At 37.5% G+C, this 19,956-nt stretch overlaps 1 protein-coding gene across 4 annotated transcripts in view; it reads right to left on the reverse strand.

Annotated features, from left to right (window-relative positions):
- Positions 1-4,088: 4,088 nt before the first annotated feature.
- Positions 4,089-19,956, reverse strand: part of ESYT2 (extended synaptotagmin 2) — an 80,595-nt gene continuing 64,727 nt past the window's right edge. For 2 of the 4 annotated variants that reach the window (XM_014269782.3, XM_005480409.4), the window contains 10 exons: positions 17,702-17,764; positions 15,720-15,794; positions 14,967-15,053; positions 14,065-14,214; positions 12,674-13,062; positions 10,462-10,560; positions 9,808-9,939; positions 8,384-8,489; positions 7,415-7,464; positions 4,089-7,240 (listed from right to left, as the gene is read on the reverse strand). In XM_014269782.3, the coding sequence (XP_014125257.2) occupies positions 7,195-7,240; positions 7,415-7,464; positions 8,384-8,489; positions 9,808-9,939; positions 10,462-10,560; positions 12,674-13,062; positions 14,065-14,214; positions 14,967-15,053; positions 15,720-15,794; positions 17,702-17,764 (1,197 nt within the window). In that variant the 3' untranslated portion in view covers positions 4,089-7,194. The remainder of the gene's footprint in view (positions 7,241-7,414; positions 7,465-8,383; positions 8,490-9,807; positions 9,940-10,461; positions 10,561-12,673; positions 13,063-14,064; positions 14,215-14,966; positions 15,054-15,719; positions 15,795-17,701; positions 17,765-19,956) is intronic. The other 2 variants (XM_074553322.1, XM_005480410.4) reach the window with 1 other exon arrangement.

Here is a 19,956-nt window from a genome sequence, read left to right on the forward strand (position 1 = left end):
ATGGATTTCATTGTTAGCTATCCTGAGTTTCTAACCACATACTTGAATCAACAATAAATACTTAAAGCGCAGGGATGTTTCAAATGTGCTGGCCATTTTCCATGTCCTGAACTGTAATTTCACTTCTGTCTGCTTCTGATTAATTTTCAACTTTTTGCACTTAATCTCATTAAAGTTGTGTCAGCAACTCAAGGGAGTTCTAGAATCAAATCTAATTTGGTATCTAAGGCATGAAACACCTACAGTGAATTGCTGACAGAAGCATGCGGAATTTCTGGTGAACTGAGAGCCTTCCAGAAGTTTCATGTTTCCTCACATCATTTTTTAAAATTTCCCTGTGCCTCATGACTAAATACCTCTACAAAACCATTTTGGCAAATTGAATCCCCCATTATGAAACTCATTTCTTTTAGGATCTCTGGTGCCTCAGAGGAAAGGGGGAGAGCAGAGCTCGGTGAGGACCATACCTGTTGTCCACTGCTTTTAAGCCAGGGTGACTTAAGGCTGCACTTCCAAATATGCCTCTCATCCAAATCACTTCCTTCTTGTACAAGAAAGTGCACAGGCAGCAAAAAAGGATTCTGAGAATAGGGACTGCACCTCCATCTAGTGGAATATAACAGTACCTTCAGGAATAAACACTGGGCACTAATGACTGTACATGGAAAACTTCAATGTCTCAGTGTGAAAAACAAGATAAGCAAAAATAAAATGTTCTAAATTAAGCATTTTTATGTCTCAAATAATCTGAAGTTGAAAAGGCATACGGAATAAAAAATATGGCATAGAACAAGGTTGCCTAAAACTAAGATTGAAACTTGTCAAAAAGCTAATCTTAGTATTGTCAACTTTTGATTCCAACTTATTTTACATGGAAATTAATTAATGATTTAACAAATAAAACAAAGAACTAACATTGCTACCAGTACCACTCATGAGTCATGAACATCCATTTCCATTAACCCATTTTTACCCTTTATTTCATTGTCATCGCATGGATAAATGACAGGTCTGGAGACAATCCAAGTCCTTTGTTTGGATGCTGTTGACAATTTATCAAATGTATCCATAATGGAACTCTGAGCTGAAAGTTACCACAGAGCTCCCATTCAGTGGCTATCATAGTTACCTGAGCTCAGAGAATTTCATGATTCATGCAAAACTAGATAAACTTTCCTATAAATTGTAGGTGAAAAACATTGCAACACAGTAACTTCAACTTAACCCAAGAGACAGCAAAAACAATCATGCAAAATACATCAGGGATTTCAGCCTATCAGTTGAAGCATTTTTCCCATGGGAAGTGTGCATGAAACTGTCTTGCAAAATATTCTATATTAAATTATTAATCATTGTGACATGCTTAGTAAGCTCTAGTTGTCAGGCTCTCAGTGTTTGTAGAATAACACACTGGCCTGCAAATTCAACTAGAATAAAAGAACAAAAAAACTTGTTTGAAATTTCATGCTGGAAACAACCTCTGTTAAACCTCTGTTAATCCTTTTTTGCGTTTGAGGATCTTGTCCCAGTTATTGAGTAAAATTACTGACCTTCTTTCAGTACCTACAATTACCATTTTGCTAGCATTATCTATGTTACAACTCAAGTTCTATGCACAGTTTAATGTATTTTTAATTCCTATCACGTTTTTGCAGCCTGACTCAGCAGAGCTTGCAGCTCCCAGCTGTGTGACTCCTTGAGTCTGCCCAGCTGGGATAGCTGCATGCCCATCCCTGAGAGCTTGGGCTCAGGAAGAAGAATGCCCAGAAGACCAACAGCACAGGCCAGGAGTACACAGAGCTCCAATTTACTGAGCTTACCTTAGTGTTTAAAAAAATAGACTTGAGAGCCATAGAGTTGAGGTTGGAAGGGACCTCACCAGATCATCCAGTGCAACATCCTGCAGAAAGGAGCTACTTTGCTTAAATAATTAATAAATAAAATTGATAATCAATTAGGTCCTTACCACATAGCTGATGAGTGAATTCACAGGACACAGCTGGGTGCAGGGACATCACAACTTTCTTGTGTCATTTCTTGCACAGAGGCTGAGGTGCTTGGTGCCCAGCTCTGAGGGTTGGGTCACCAAGCCCTGCAGGAATGGCCCAAGGGTCTCCAGGCCACAAAGCACCCTGGGCTGGAACCAGCTCTTCCAACGCCTGAAATCTTGCCTAGCTTTGGGCTGTCCTTGGACATGTTCCTATATGGATCTTAAAGGGAAGAATGATTACTGTTAGGCCTTAATTCCCTTGCTGTAAATTTCACAGCTCCTGAGGACTCAAAGATTAACATGAAAGACAGGTTGGCTTCACTTTGGTGGTGTCTGAGGAAACTGAGATGCAGGAGCCTGCTCAAATTGGATTCCACATTGGATGACTGGCATGCAGCAATATTCCCTGCAGACAGTGAGAACAGAGAGTATCACCTTTATCACATGAATACAGATTAGAGAACTTTCCTCCAGAGCTGCCATCTACTCTGGCAGCTAAATTTACTGCATAACACTGAAAGAAATACAAGTGGATTTTTACATTTCTCATAAAACATATTTCAGAAGGTACCTGAGAAAATTGTTGAGAGCCTGACAGCCTTAGAAATCAGTAGGGAATCATACAACAGTTGGACACTTCAGGATATATAAAGCCACCATTTGGGATTAAATAATCTGACTGCTTCAGCAGCCAGCTACAAATGGGTCCAGGACAATCTGCGGTTTTGGTTCTTTCAAAGGCACCATCCAACATTCAGAGTTTATCAGGGGGAGGTTATAAACAATTAAATTGATTAAAAGAAGTATTTCATAGGAAACAAATTTTGTACTCAACTCTTAGCTGAGAAAATACTGAAAATAGCCACACTGGTTACTTTATTGGCAAACACTGCTCCTAGGTGGGGGCTGGATGAACTGAAAGGCCAAACCAGTTTAAACAGTACAGCAAATACCAAGAAGAATCCTGGGCTGGGGTGAGCCCATCAAATTAATACCAAAGCTATCTGCAGGAATGTCTTGCACTGTTATTTCTGCTCTCCAGTAAGATCTGTAAATAATACACAGGCAGTGCTGGTCCAGGTACCACCTGTCTTGCAGGACTGAATGGAAGGTTTGATCTTGACCCAAGTGAGGAAAATGCTGACACCTGATCAGTATTGGCACTGCCAGAGAGTCTGCAATCCAGAACCACCTTGCCATGAGGGACATGTGGAGAGGGCCATGCTTTTCCTAGGCTTTAGCTGCCTTCCCATTGATCAGCAGATTATTTTTCTTCTGCTAAAAAAGGGATGTATTTCCTTCTAAGGAAAAAAAAAAAACCCAAACCAAAGTGGAACATAATTTTGTAGTTAGTAACATTAAAGATTATCCAGTGGAGCCCATTCTAAGTGGGATAGTGATTGGTTGATGAAGCTTTGCAGCTTTTATTTATGGCTCATGAAAACTGACTGAATATTATGAATTCAGACAAGGTATAGCTGTTTGTGGGAAAAGGTATCGTAATTAATTATAGAATTATAACTAATTATAAATTAATCTTTCATGCAAATAGCATGATTTCTATGGCATTTTTTCTGGAACAGATAGAGGATATAACAGCCTTTTTCTTATTTATGCAGTACATCATCATATTTTTCATCAATTAACCTTACCACGCTAATGAAAGAATAGGAAAGGATGCCATGGGTAGAAATCTGCTGATTCTAAATCTAAGGCAATTAAATACAGTTCTAGGTCCTTTTGAAAGCATATTTAAAGACAATTAATAAGTGCTAGAATTATGACAAATTGTTCAGTTGATCAATTTAAGAGAAAAATAAAATTTAGACGTTGAAACTGAACAAAGGACCAGCTCATTCTTACGTGTGAATCTGTTCCAGAACATCAAGCACAGAAATCCCCATGAAGTGTCCTGCACTTCTCACACCACTTTCTCTCATGTAAGATCCAAAAATCTGCCTACAGACCTTACAGCAAGGCTCCCTAGGTCACAGGAGGAGGCTACAGGACTGAAAATTCAGTTCATTGTGTTGCCAGTTAGAACAGGGATATGCAAGAGAGGAGGGGGTGTGTGTGTGCAGAGGGAAGAACACACCAATTTCCATACGAACCATTTATTGAATAAATACATGCATCATAATGTAGAATTACATGAGCAAAAAAGGCAATCTGTACAAAATTGATTACCCTTTGTTCTCATTTTAACTCTCACCATTTGCTGCAGCTCTGATAAAGGATTCAAGACAGAAAATTAAAACTCTTTTAGTCCACCTCCAAGTGATATGCATGCTGATTTGAGTTTGAGTTATACCACTGCTATAGTTAAGAAAGCTGGTTTTCTTGTCAGTGAAGCAGAGTAATTCTAAAAACAGTTTCAATAGTACAGAACATGTGTTGGTACATACAGGTAACAAAGCTTATTTTTTAACCATTTCTTAAACATCTTCATATGTTCATATTTTAAGGCACAGGATAACAAGAACTACATGAAAAGCTATCAGTTGACATTGAAGAAATGACTTGATAATGAGGTGCAATTTTTGCCCAGAGGCAAAATTGTCCTTCCCACTTCCATATAAATGGAACAACTGGAATTTGGTAATACAAAAGTTGCATCCACTATCCAAAGAATCAGTCTCATCTAGGCACTCACAGTCTGATCCGAATTCACTCAGGAGAATGTTTCTGAAGATCTGGCATCCAGAACTGATTATAGACTATGGGAATTCTGGTTGCTGAATTGCAATGACAGTTCAATCTCTTCATTTCAGGTTCCTAAATGGAAAATGGGATCTCTAAGAACCAACCCCTAATTTTAGGTAGTGAGCTATTTTGAATACCTGCCCTATATTCTTTATTCAGTTACTCACTTTGTGCTATCCTTTCACATTTGCCTGAACACAGCATTATTTTCCACCTTCAAACTTTAGAAGACAGAATTTTTTTGTGTTTAAGTGCAGTTTTCTGTCCCCAGATTTCACTTAAGACTTGGAACACTGAATCAGTTTAACACCCTATTTTTTGGCTGCAGATCAAACTCTGTGCAGTCACTGGCCAAAATGTAGAGCAAAAATCCTTCCACCTCAGACTGAACAAAGGCAAAAGGCAATTATGTTGAGCTGCCACTCTTAGACCTCATTTATTCAGATTAGCATTTGGTTTCTGCATTTTCATTGCATTAAGAACAATTCTCTGTCTTTCCATTTTTAACATCTTAATGGAGAACTAGCAAAGAAAATATGTATTTCATAATATATTTTCTATTAATTGATGAGTGGATATATAGCTACTCATACATTCCAATATACAGTGAAGCCTTCAAATGGAAATGTCTTCTTACAAAGAATCTCTATTGCCCAGCCCAGTAACAACAGTTACAGTACAATTTACAATGTAAGATTGTTTGATAAAATTGTTGTGTATAAAAAGTGGCAATGGGAAGGCCATCACTGTATAGAGGTGTATAGTGCAGGTCACACATAACCATAACAAATGTTCCTGTTAAATTGAATTTAGACAAACTTAAATTTTTAGACTTGAAAAAGACAAAAAGCTACATCTATGGTAGGCACTTTGGTACATCTAGTAATGTAGACAAATTCTACATCTAGAGTTAAGGTTCTGTCAGTTTTCTTGCAATAAAGCTAATTTCAGGAGTTCATCATTCCACGTTAAAATTCTTTCTTGGCTGAGACATCATTCTAGAATCTTAGCTAAATAATATACTTTGTCTAATTGCATACTTCTCCAAGGATGAGGACACTGGCTTTGCAACAGTCAAGCTGTTCTCTTAGATTCTTAATGCACATTTTTCTAACAGTCTGAAAAAACTTACCAGAAAAAGAAAAATCAGTTCTGAACACAAAAATAAAAGTCCCATAATTCATAAAATTAGAGTTATGAGCTCAGCTGTTGGGGCTGATAGTCTCCCTTGAGGTCCTGCCTGCCTGGATCAGTGTGTGCTGACTGCTGCCTCCTGCCCAGCCCAGGGCAATGCTTCAGGAGGACAGCATTGCTCAGAAACCTGCCTGGGCCACTGATGTGCAGTTTGTTCATGCACCAAACATACTCAGCAGCAATGAAGCAACTGTCAAAGACAGTCAATTTTATCTCAGTTCCCCACTTTCTTACCTACTGGTGTTTATTTGAGGATTACAGAAGGTATCACATAACATACTATTTTAGCACAGTACTGTGTAATAAAAATAACATATGTCTTGTACATATGCCTACTATATGAACTTAACTTGCAAGCTGATTTGTCTACTTATAAATCAGTGAAACATGGTGGTAGGGACAGTTTAAAGTGGCTAGACATCTTTATAATACAGAAAAATCCATGTCCTCATACCTTCAAAAGATCACATGTCTAGTACTCCAGAGTACAGGAATAAATAACGAAATCCAACTGAACCTGTATAATAAAACTGTACTGTTTGTTATGTTTACTCCATTAAATGAAAACTCAGATTTAGAAACTGCTATTTGTGGACCTCATCCTCTATTTATAGAATATTTATAGAATTCTCATTTTTATTTATAATATTCTATAGCATGATTTCCCAATAATACATTTATATATAAATATTAAAATGTTAATGTTTTATACATTTTAAGCTAGCCCCACTGGGCCAGAAACACAATAAAGTAAAAATGTTTTTCTGCAGTTTCGTTTTGCAGAGTATCACAAAATGATTAAGACCATTGTGCTGCAAAGACAAAAAGAGATTCATCTGAAGAAATTAACATGCATTTAGAAGAAAATATCTTTATCCTTTATCTGATTTTCTTCTGAATTCAAACCAGCATGAAAGAATTATAAAAAAATATTATATATTTACATGGTACAGTATATCTTGGTGAGATATAAAACAAGGCAGGAAAACAGCAGAACGTGTTCTTTTCACTTTCTAATAGGTACAGCCATCATAAAGATCTATTTAAACACAAAAGGTTACTTTACTGTACTATTGCACATTACAATAACACATAAAACTGTTTAGCAAAATAAAATATAAAGTTTAACAATGAGGATGGCTATGTCTACATAAAATGACAAAGTGTTATAAAATTATTGGGGATGTGTCTAAGAACTAAATCAGTAAAGCTATAAAAATAACATTGGTACATCTCTGAAAACAACGCGTTAAAAATATATAAAGGTTGGCAAAATTATGCGTGAGGAATTCCTGGCGTCCATGGGCCTAACTTGCACCCTGTGGCCTTGTACCATCTTCTGTCAAATCATACCTGAAAAAGAAAAAACCAAAGGATTGGTTTTTTACATTTAGTATGTATTATTAAAACTATTATTAACAAAGTAATTACCATTATTACTATTAACATTAACTACTATATAACATTAACAGGAGTATTAACATTAGCATGTAGTATTATTATTAATAAAGGAAATGTTATACTTACCACTGGGTCCAGCCTTTAGCAAGTTCTTCAGATGCCAGAGGTATCAATAACTGTGGAAAGTTAAATTACCAATCAGTGCACTGTGTGTGCCTTTCATTCTAATTCTATTACAGATAAAAATCTGACAATCCTGTCAACTACAGTTAAGCAATAAGCATAAGCAATGCCATTGGTACATGATGTATTTTATATCCTTGTCATCACAGCTCTCTGCTAGCTGCCTAAAGTTTCAAGTTGCTGTTTTTGACCTTAAAATCCTCACCCTGCAGTGGTGCAGTCCCAGAGCACAGCATAGCATGGCAGTGGCAATCAGCAGATGTGTTCCTACTAACAGCCCTCCAGATGAACAGGAAAACTGAGGACACTGCTCACCATGAACTGACCATGATTCTGTATCTCTCATCCTCTTCACAGAGCTCAAATATGGCAATTTGAAAGGGTGTAGGAATTTACTATTCCATTTTCATGCCCCAAATCACGTGTGCAGCAATCGGGTGATTTAACGTGTGCCTATAGAACACTGAAGGTACAAACACAGCAGCTGGTGTTGGCTTTGGGAATGTCTCCAGTAGCAGCTCCTTCTCATGGATTTTACAAACTGGGGATTTAATTACTTCTGTATTTCCCTAAGTACTTGTCTTTCCAGTTTTGTCTGAACATTTTCTGAAATATTGCCTGGTTTCTATTGGTTCTTTCCTTTCTCTGACAGCATGATTAGTAAGTCTGACAAGCACATTTCTTTTGTTAGTGTGAACTTATCACTCCCTAGAAGAGACTACTGCCTCATCCTTCTAAGTCTGGCTCTGCAGATTGTTCCTTCCCTTACTGAAGCCTGACATCTCAGGCACCTGTAATTTTTGAAAGCTTCATACCTGGATCAGGCTTCAATCAACACCAACTCATATGTCAAGAGGATTTTTGTTTTATGTAATAAGCTGGATTAACAGAATTTGCTTATTACCAACTTACTTTGCCAAGCAGCCCTTTATCTTTGGACAAGAATCCACCACTGTTCTTCACTGCTACATCTAATGTTCTTCTCTGTACTTCAGGCAGGGAAACACTGAAATCAAACCTGGCAGGCAAAGAGATGTATTAGAGGGAATTCTGTACCAGAGGTCCGAGTTCAGCTAAACAGCCACTCAAATCAAAACCAAACCATCTTCCTCCCCAAATTAAAAAATGAGGTCTGAGACAAATTTAAAAAAAATCCCAATGTTTTGCCTAAATTTTTTCTTGAAAACTGTGATCAATATCAACTTCAAATGTTTGAGACTTCTTTTACCTTTGGCCTCTAGAGACCACTGGTAAAACAAAACAAACCCATGAACAAGAGAAAAGGAGGCAAAGGTGAAGCACTGACTAGAGAAAAGAGAAAGTGGAATCCCACTGTACTGACAGCTCAGTATTAGCATTTTCCAAAAGGAAAAGACTGGTCAGTCTTACTGATCCTTGGTGCTTGATAACCAGAGCTCCTTTTCTTTCCTGTCTGGCTAAAGAAAAGTATCAAAGATAGCTCTTTGCTAGAGCTGAAACTTAGACAAAATCAGGACAAGGTTATAGCACAACCCACATCTATTTGTCACTACAGTTCTTAAACAGCTTTATTGCTTTGCAATACACTTTCCTTGGAAAGGCATGGTAAAATAAATCTATTACCTGGAATGAACAGGAGAGAGCTGCACTACCAAGAAAATCTGCTGGAGTCTCTAACTAATGATTTACAGATTTGACAGAATGGACTGAAGTGGTGTTTTCTCTGAATTCATTTGCTGTCAGTAGAGAAAGGTCTTTATTGAAAAGCAAAGGGTGGGAGAGTAAGGGGCAGAAATGTGAGGGAAACCACTTTCAAAAAGATGAGTTCAAGGATAAGCATTTTTATGCAGTATAATATTGCACAAGCTGTTACAACTACCAACATATGGGCCAGGATATAACCTACAAGGAAATTTCCTGCCTCCCTGGATGCTGAGAAGTGGCACAGAGTGACTGAGCAATGTGAGCATGCACAGGCCCTGGCTGGCAGCATCAGCCAGGCACTCAGCCAGCCTGGCAGGAAGGGAGAGCAGCAGCACTGGCCAGCCAAAGGCACTCGTGTTCTCACCACCTGCCAGGAGAGCGAATCCTGCAGCTGAGCTACAGCACAGGGCCATGGAACTGCTGTAGGAAGGCAGGAAAGACAGAAGTGGCTGCTAACAGCAAGAAGGGCTGTAGTGATAACAGCGAATAGAAAAGGATAGAAGAGCTCTTACAGCAGAAGAGAAAGATATGATCAAGTCTAATGCTGACAACCAGGAACTTCAACAGCTCACTCTTCAGTAAGCACAGAAATCTTAATTTGACAGCTTTGTAATTACATTATACAAAACTACTATACATAGTTTAGAACTTACATTTGATCAAACACTGGGTTTAATGTCTTCTTTGATACATGTGTTTTTCTTCTTCCTGATCGTCTCTTATCAGGCAATAAATACATTCGCACATAGGGGTCGGATCCCTCTTCAGAAAACGCTATCAGATTTCTGGGAAAGTGAAAACCAAGGAAAAGCTCTTAAAAAACCAACAAGACACTGCTGAATATAAATGTCTACACTACCATCACTTAATTTAGTACATGAAGCTGTTCCCCTGCACAAAATGGAGTGACTTGTACAACACCAAATGACCTAAGCAGAGAGCAGAGGTGGGAATGCAGTGTTTCCTAAATTCTGATTTGAAATTTGGATATGGCTTTTTAGAAATCATGTGTTTTGGTCATTCTGTAAAATAATCAGTCTCTTAGAAACAGCTTTCAGATACTGCTGATAAAAATCTAAATGTCATTTTCATTTAAAATCTGACAGAGGCATAGTAGACAAATATAAAATCAGAGCAAAGTCTTCCACAAAGTTTTTCCTGATTCTGAGCACAGCTCTGTATATTTTTGTATTTATGCATATTTTATTTCAAAAATAAGAATGATTAACCAATCCACTAAAGAGTAAGTCAGGATAGGACAAACTTTATAAAGAAATATGCCCAGATATGAAATAGTGTATGCTCACCTGCAGGAATGCACCACCACAATCAGTTTGTTTCTTTGTGAACTGTGACGAATTGTTAGCTGAATCTGTCCTAACGGAGACTGCCCCAGAGTTGTTCCACTGCAGGAAAAAACAGAACATTATGCTTAGTTTTTAAAATGCACATTAGAAGTAAGACTTAACTGAGCAGTTTTTCCAGAAATCAGTTATTATCCATTTGACTTCTCCAGACCAATGGGAAAGAAGAGAACCCATGTAAGTCTGTGAGCACATCCTCATGAAATTCTTGTGCTTCAACTCCTTGGCCAACAACTCTGCTCTCCAAAATAGGCCAGGTATTCTTGTCATTAGGATTATGGGACTTTCTTCATTACAAGTAAAGAACTTGCCTGCCCTAAAATAAACATCAAAGCAGCATCTAGGAAAGTGGAAAGAATAATAGTGCTAACTGCAATGAAAACCTAAGGCATGGGCCTCTCTTACCTAAGGCCAGAAGCCAATTAGAAGATCAGCCCATTATTTTCTGAGTTCTCTTATCATAGAAATGTAGATATTCTTGGGATTATAATAGTGATAATTTAAATCTACAATTCCTGTAAAAGCTCAGTATAAATACAAGCTTCTATAGTTTTTTTTATTTTACTCTTCTGTAGTTTATATCACCACAAAAAAGAAGATTAGAAAAAATTTACACTTATAGGTCATGTTTAAATAAAAAGCAAGCACCATGTTTAAGAACTTGTGTTTTACAGAATGGCCAGCATAGGCAGTTCCCTCATCTCCATGAAATGCTCATTTTAGTTTGTGTGAGCTGTCTGTAAGTATTTTCCATATCACACAAGACTGTATGTGCCATATTTGCCATTTCTCAGCCACCTGAAGGATATCTTATCTTCAAGGGAGAAGAGTGCCTGTTTTGTGAATATCTACTACAAAGTGATTGATACATTAAAATTCCCAAGTCATTCACTTAAAAAAATAGAATGAAGATTTAATTTCAGTATTTTCTTAGTTGAAATAACAAAAAATACTCAAAGCACCTAAGAGCATGTGGTCTGCAATAAAGGACCTCATTAAATCTTACCACTCTTACCAAATGACAAACTATGGCATTTGTGCATTGCATGAGGAGTGGTATTTCAATCTTTATCACAATTAACAAACTCTAACTCAGTTTTGGACCAGGAGAAAGCCTGACAAAGTCAAGACAAGTTAGCGTGTGACTATGAAGATAAATGGGGGTTTGAAGCACCATAAGCAGGTGGTGTATTTGTACAAATTGGAAAGAGAGCCAACAGCAGACTCAACTGCAGCCCTTCCACTGTTTAAAGTAGACATTTTAGAGAAGACCAAGTCAGATTTGTTGTGGCTGTACACAGTAATATAACAAGAGGCCATAGTCAAGCTCCAGCAAGATACATTTCAATAGAAATAAGGAAGAACATTTTAAAAGTGGAGTGGTTAAGCACTGGAGTTGCTGAACAAGTTATGGCATCTCAATTCTTGAAGATAACCAAAAGTTATTTGGATAAGGCCCAAGAAACCTAATCTAGCTTTGAAGAGGAATCTGTTTAGAGCAGAGGGATGATCAACCAGAGATTCTGTTCAACCTCCATGACTCAGTTAATTCTATGTCCTCTGACAGAGAAGATGAATTAGTTCAATGCCTTGCAAATAAAAAATAAAATCTTTCTACTGAGATTCACAGAGAAGCTCGATAATAGGGAATGAATAGTTTCTAGTCTCCTATTCAGAGCAGGATGGCTGCTCAGCTGTCTGTACTTGGTAAGTACAGCTGCTCACTGAGGCAAGTAAAAAAAAATTCAAGAATTTAAGAAAGCACATCACACCAATCTTCAGTGACTGCATAGTAACTGATTACCCATTTAACATTCTTTATAGCTTAATATCCCTCTGAGTCTTTTTAAAATAAGACCAACCATTTCCAGCTTAATTGGCTTAATTAATGCTAATAGGATTCAGTGGTGAAACAGGCAACTACTGCCATGAAACTACAAAGTGCAGCTATGAGAAGAAGTAGGACTTAGATTATCTAGCAGACGATCACAATGGTAAGGAACTTCTAATTGCAGCGTCTGTCTGAGACACGAGGAAGAAGCAGAAAATGCCAATGACTGAACAGTAAGGAACATTTCTGAAATGTGAATTCCTGCTCTGGTGACCCTGTGTGCACGGGCTGGGAAGCGCTGCAGGAGCCCTGAGCCCCCCATACTTCTCGAGCTGGCGCAGGCGCTGGCGCAGCTCCTGCGTGGCGATGGGCAGCGAGATGTCGGAGGCGATGCTGGGCGTGGGCTCCTTCGCCGACAGGTGGCTGGGGGAGCACGAGAAGTTGGAGGCCTGCAGGCTGGAGGAGCTGCGGCTCAGATCTGTCGGCCACTGCGGGCTGGCATTGGCAGGCTGACTCTTATCAGCTGCGTCAGTCTTTTTGTCACTGTCAGTCACTGGGGATGCTGGAGCGGGCTTGTTTGGGTCAGATGTTGGTGAGACTGGAACCTGAGGCTTAAAAGATGATTTTCTTGCATCTTTGGAAACAGATGGCCTTTTAACTTGGGCTGAGTGTTGATGATCTGGAGATCTTGTCGGCTTTTCAAGAGAAAGGACCTAGATACAGGAAAATACATATTGTGTTGCTATTTTGCAGTATACAAATGACAAGAATAATGGTTGGTGACATGTTGTAAAGTTAAGACACTAAAGCAGAACCAAAACCATTTACAATTGCTAACTCTACACTATGAAATACATTACATGACAAAGCACATCTCCACCTTCTTCATGGTAACTTCATTTCACAACTGTGAAATTCTCTGTTTGTTAAGAATTATTGTCCTCATTATTCCCTTCCCATATTCTACCCACTTCTGGTGTAAATGCTATTTACTTTGCGTTTCTAGCCATCGGGAAAGATATTCTGTAATTTTTTCTTCTACTCTTTTGAAGTTTAATTTTACATCACAATTTTTATCATTAAAATTGTTCTTACTTCCTCTTTTATAAGTTGCTTTAATTTATTAATGACACATAAGCAACAAAGTGCTTTAGAAAGAAAAATAACAGAAGTGTGACAGTGTTTGCAAAGAGATACTTATTAAGCCAAGTAATTTAGATGGAGAAAAAAGACAAACCAACTTTCAGGTTGCAAGTTTTGTTTTCAAAACTCCAACATGTCTGAAGGCTGATTTGAATTTTTCCAGTTCTATGCAGGTACTTCCTTTCCTTATACACTTTACTTTTTAAAACCATCAAAACCTCAGCTCAATTTCTAGATGGAGGCTTTTTCACTAATCTGTAGCCCACTGGGTTCCAAAGAGATTTGAAGGAATTCAGATTCCAAACATGATTTCCAAACCTAAAACGATAGGGGACCTTGTTTTTAATTAATGCAGGTGACTATTGTTTCATTTTGAGCATTGTACAGTTTTCAAATGGAATATATTTAAATTAGAGGCTATCTCTGTGTACTGATAGCTCTGCACAACCAAGGACACTTGGCAGGTGACATTAAAGGAAATGTGCTGGCTTCTTCAAAAGCTGCCAGACCAGGAGTCACCACAGCCCTAAATATGCTGTCAGATATTTACAATGGGAAAGGTTTTAGAGTACCCTGAGTGCAATCTTCATGTTTATAGTGCTGTTGGGACCAGAGTTGCTCAGCTGGAATCGCTGATGCATAGTTAAATCTTCACTCTCTAGCAACTGGCTTAGAGGCAGCTTGAAGTTCCCCAAGGAACACTGGTGCTGTTCATCCCTCACCTGAAGGAACACAGAAATTAAGTCAGTTTGTATCATCTGCTTTGTAAGAATTCAAAGAAAGAAAATACATTTTTATTTAAAAACAAAAAATACAAACAATATTGAAAGTAGTTTGTTCTTAAACCAAGTTTCCCTGATTTCAAGATTACATTACATTGAAGGAAAAAAAAAAATATATACTCAATGCCTCATTTCTTCAACCTTTCCTTCTACAGCAAAAGTAAGACAGAAAAGTGACAACCATATCTACATCTACCAGACCAATGAAAAGAATAACTACAGGGTTTTCAAACTGTCTGAGTGAAAATTAATTACCACAGCTTTTAAAGGAAGAGTGACTAAGACAGTCCTCACTCATTTACACTTCAGTCTCTTAGAACTATGTAAAGGACATGTCAACAGTGTAAAGGGATACAGTATTTGGATAAAGTGAATACTTCCTTGGTGTGAGAGAGGAAAGATTCCTAGTTCCAAACTGGTATATCAAATTTACTTTTGGATTTCTTTTTAATTAGAAAAGACAGCCATTAACTATGTTATTCATGTGAGAGCCTGGTTATAGTTTTCTTCCTTTTAGTAGTAAATGGAAATAAACATTTCATTGCCTGGTCAAAAAAAAAAAATACTTTAAGTATAATTTTAATCATGTTCACATTGTATTTAGCCTCATTTCATAACAGCCTTTAATGTGTGACTTTTACTGCTGCAACATCTTAGAAAAGAAAGGTATCTAAAGAGAGTGAGACACATACCTCAACTTCAAGATCTTGTCTTTTGGGATTGTGTACAAAGAAAGTAAAGTTTTCCTCCCATACTGGTTCATTGGTCTTGTATCTAATCTGAAGTTAAGAAAAAAGGAAGTACACAAATTATCAAACCGTTTGTCTAATGGAGGTGGTGTCAAGAGATGAGCACAGTTTTCATTTAGGCACTTTGTGTTCAGAGAAGGGCAGCAAGGCTTGGGAAGGGTCTAGAGAACAAGTCTGATGAGGAAGAGCTGGGGGAGCTGGGGTTGTTGAGTCTGGAGGAGGCTCAGGGGGAACCTCATTGCTCTCCACAACTCCCTGACAGCTCTCCACAACTCCCTGACAGGAATCTGCCTGGAGGGAGGCTGTAGCCAGGTGGGATCAGCCTCTTCTCCCAGGCAGCCACCGACAGGACAAGAGGACACAGGCTGCAACTGCACCAGGGCAAGTTTAGGCCAGACATTGGAAAAAAATTCTTCACAGAAATAGTGATTGGGCACTGGAATGTGCTGCCCAGGGAGGTGGTGGAGCCACCATCCCTGGGGTGTTTAGGAAATACTGGATGTGGCCCTTTGTGCCATGGTTTGGTTGATAAGGTGGTTTTAGGTCACAGGTTGTAATCCTTGGCTGCTTATTGCCAATTTCAGTTCTGGTGGCACCTTAGTGTGTGTATATGCACCATGGCTTGGTAGCCAAATGCCAAGCTCACAGACCTAGCAAAGATGTGAAGACAGAGCCAAGCCTAGAGCTGGAACTCACCTTACTCTCCTGTGCCTTGTGTCCAACTGACAGCAAAACAAGTGGGTTGGGATTGCTGTTCATTTTCTTTCCTGACTGGTAAAGAAAAAGCAAAAACTTTGCCTTCAGAATAGAGCAAAAACCTCTCCCCTCTGAAACTTAAATGTTTGCATCTTAAAAATACAAATCATATGCATTCTACTACATGCTTCTCTATTATTCTCAGTGTTTTATTCAGCTGGCTGGAATGGCAGACGGGCGAGTAGCTGGTGAGCACATCAACATGAAGGCATCCAACTACCTGAATATGCTGAAGCAAAATGCTACTAATAAGCAGGAGTTTTAGACTCATTTCCATTTTCTTTAAATGAAACTGGTAAGATGCAAATTCTTATCTTTTAATGAGCATTGCAATTCCCAAGGCTAATGAAGCATAGTTAAAACTGTAAAATGAATATTGCATGCAGATGGAAGATATGAAGAAAGCACAAACTCAGGAACTTTATATACAGTGCTGTAGAACTATTAAATTGGATGTGGTATCCAACACTGATGTTCCCTACTTTTCAGTTTGGGGGAGAAAGAATATGCACTATAATGTATGTGAGGGATATTTCTACAGTTTACCAAATACTCTTTATTAGAGAATCAACCATCTGCCATATCTGAGCCTTGCTCACCAGCTGTATAGCATTACATCAAACTGTGAAAACAAACAGCAGTTTAGAAACAAATTATATATACAAAGGAACATTCCAACTGTATGTTTCTTTCATGAATTTCAATTTAATCTAACAAAAATTCAATTCAGAAAGAAAATTTAGACATGAAAGTTAATCATCTCAAGCGGGTGTTAATGCAGTTTAAAAAGCCTAGAAAATGTAGGATACATGGTTACTTTGAGTTCTACCCTGTAGGAAAATCAGGTATATCAACAGAAAGTTAGTTAAAATCTTCTTAATGCATGTAAGGTCACAATTACAACCAAGTGATTAAAAATTTTATATTTTTAAATTAGGAAAGCGCATCACTTAGATTTTTTATCTGAACTTACATTTTGGACATCATACTTCCACTAATAATTCTCAACTTTAATGTCACATACTTTCCTTTAGAAACAAAGCTGTTAAGAAAGCACTCCTTTCTTGGATGAATGCTGCCTTTCTTTTTTTATGATTTCTAAGAAAAAAATATTTAGTTCTTTAATAAAGCTGAATACAAAGGTTTACAGAACAGAAACAAAGCCATATTACACTGCAACTGATGGTGTTTTAAAATAGTAGGTGACATTATCTTCATTTTTTCTTTGTCCACAAAATGATGCTTGAAACTTTCTTCATAAAACGATGAAAGTACAGGAGTTGATAAATGACCCTGTCACTCATGCTGATATGTAAATAGGAATAATTTTAATTCAAATTAAGCAGGTAGCAATGTGCACACACATATAATGCACCTCTAACACCAGGTGCTGACAGACTTGTTATTGACAGCCTATTAAAGTCTGTCCCTTGTTCAAGTTCCTCCAGCTGAACATTAGCCCTTTCCAAGTTTGCCTACCAAAAAGCTGGCCTAAATTTCTTTAGTAGCCATATAAAAATGTAAAACCTACTGAAAATATCTAGCAGGAACAAGATTATTCCAAAGCAATCCTTCAGAGCTGAGTGATAAGGTATCACTGGGTATGTGGAAGATGTCTTAGCTTTCATGTCACCTTCATTCTTTAGTTACTACCACAAAGCAGTTCCCAGCACTTTTCCCCACTCTTCCCAAGCAGCCTGCACTCCACTAATCTGATCTAGAGTTCAAATTACCACAGACCACAGAATTTTAACAACATCCTGACACTGGCCTCTTGAAATCAAATTCAAGTGAAACAGAATTACACTAAATTTGTATCTGGCAATAGAAATCCCATCCAGTGTTGGAAGCAGAGTGTTGCAGGCATTTGTGCATTTCCAATTACTTTTGTGACCTTAAATGGACAACTATATTAATGTTACCTTCAGGGCTTTCTGAACAGCAGCCTTCTTCAAGCCATCAGGGTTAAATTCTAATGGATTATTCTTTTAAGTCAGGAGAGAATGAACATAGGAAGGGTTAATAAGACATGCAATGAAGCAGTTTCACTAGGTTAATTAATTATGACATGACAACATAGGACAAAGCAGGGGGAAAAAATCAACTTTAAAAAAAAAACAACAAAAAACCACAACATCTTTCAAAGAAAACAAAACAATGAAGGGCCACCACCACAACAAAAAAATCAGACAATTTTTTTTCCTCTTCTCCTCTGGATATTTTATTTTGCTTTAAAAGTAATATACAAAATTTCCCTCTGCTTCTATTTCTCTGCTCATTTTTTTTACCTTAGCGATAATTCACAAAATATTTTTATTTAATGCCTGATGCCCTATGAACTGCCTTCTTAATGATCCTTTTAGAATTTGTTTGAGCATATTTTCACAACCCAGAAGCTTCTCTGATGACAAGTCAAGTAATTATGCAAAGGAGTCTTTTATGGGAGAAATTACAACATCTAATTGATAGGGATTTATATAATAATAAAAGTCAAATTTCTTTAAGCCTCTTCAGAAAAGTGATGCAAACACTGCATGCTAACTTTACTCAGTCGAATGAAGACATGTAAATACACTAAAAATAGGAATTTAAACTGGCTAAGCAACACAAAACCTCTCACTGCTTTCCATTAAATATGGAAATTTCATAATTTTATATTAAGATTAATATACTGTTCTTTAAGTGACACAATGTCTAGAAAAATTTGCATTCAATTTATAAGAAATAATTTCAGAAAATAAGATTTGGAAATAAAACAGATTTCAAGTTACTGTACTTATGGCTGGCTTTTTCTTTAGAGACACATTTTTGTTTCAAGGAATAATTCTTTTTAAGAAGCTGTAGATTGTGGCAATAAAAAATTGCACAGTGGCCTTTTAAAACTTTCTGGTTTATGAACAGGAACTGGTATTAATGCTTTGCCAAAAGAAATTCCTTTCTGAAATGAAAATCTAAGTGACTAAAATTTGAAGAGATTTAACCTTTATGCAGAAATATTATTTTGCAGTTTCTTTTGGGATGTCATATACTCCAGTTGGCCAAAATATTCCAAAGATTCCTGGGATCCTGCTTGAAAATTTCTATTTCAGAATGAACATACAATATCCAGGACAAAATCACAGAATATTTATTTGGAAGCAACCTACAAGCAAGGAGCTTATCAAGTCCAACTTTTAAACTTGAGAGAACCAGAAATAAGGTTTGACTACTTTTGTGGGGTATTTTTCTGAACATTATATTTCTTAAAATAAAGTAATGGAATAATGTCCGCAGTGATTTATCTGATACATTAGGAACTTAGTATTGTACTTAGAGAGCTTCAAAGATGGTGACTGCACACTATCCCCAGTTGAAACTAATTGAAAGTAATTATTTCTCATTGAAACTTATGCTTAACTGTTTTTCCTTAGGAAATTTTTAAATGCTCAACAGGTACATTCTTTACTGGAGTTGAAGCACTGTTCCTTGTTTTCTGACAAAGATAAAAGTGTCACTTTGTTTGCATCAATTGTGGATTCCCCATCCCTGGAAATGTTCAAGGCCAGGTTGAATGGGGCTTTTGAGGAGCCTGATCTAGTGCAAGGTGTCCCTGCCCATGGCACAGGGGTTGGAAGGAAATGATCTTTAAGGTCCCTTCCAACCCAAACCCTTCTGTGGTTCCATGATTTATTTCCAAGTTCCTTTCTCTGCCAGCCATGGTTACTTTTTCTCCCATCATCAGTGCTGTGCTCCAGACCTTAAATTTCTACAGCCAAGACCAGGGCCCTGGTAATGGCTAAGAGAACAAAAGGAATAGGCCATGCTTTTCACAGGCTGCAATCCTCTTTTCTACACAAGCACAGTGTCTTCTTTCATAACAACATGACACAGCATGACTACAAATCTCTTTTGGTAGAAAGATCTCTTTTCAAATCTCTTTCTTTCTATTTCCATCCCACATTTATAAGGAGGCAATGACTGTCCTCTACAGAGAAGTACCTGATTTTTTCAGGTGGCATCTACAATTCACCAAAATAATTTTGAATCTTAAACTGCAACTCAACTTACTGGACTTTTTTTCCTTCCCATTTGCACCTGCATATTCAATACAAATCTTTCCCTTCCTATATTATTATTTCAAGGAATTTTAGAATTCAAAACCAAACCTATGTGGTCATAGATAAGGGCAGGCAACCAT

The sequence above is a fragment of the Zonotrichia albicollis genome, chromosome 1 (assembly GCF_047830755.1).
Source record: "Zonotrichia albicollis isolate bZonAlb1 chromosome 1, bZonAlb1.hap1, whole genome shotgun sequence".
In the NCBI taxonomy this organism is placed as follows: Eukaryota; Metazoa; Chordata; class Aves; order Passeriformes; family Passerellidae; genus Zonotrichia; species Zonotrichia albicollis.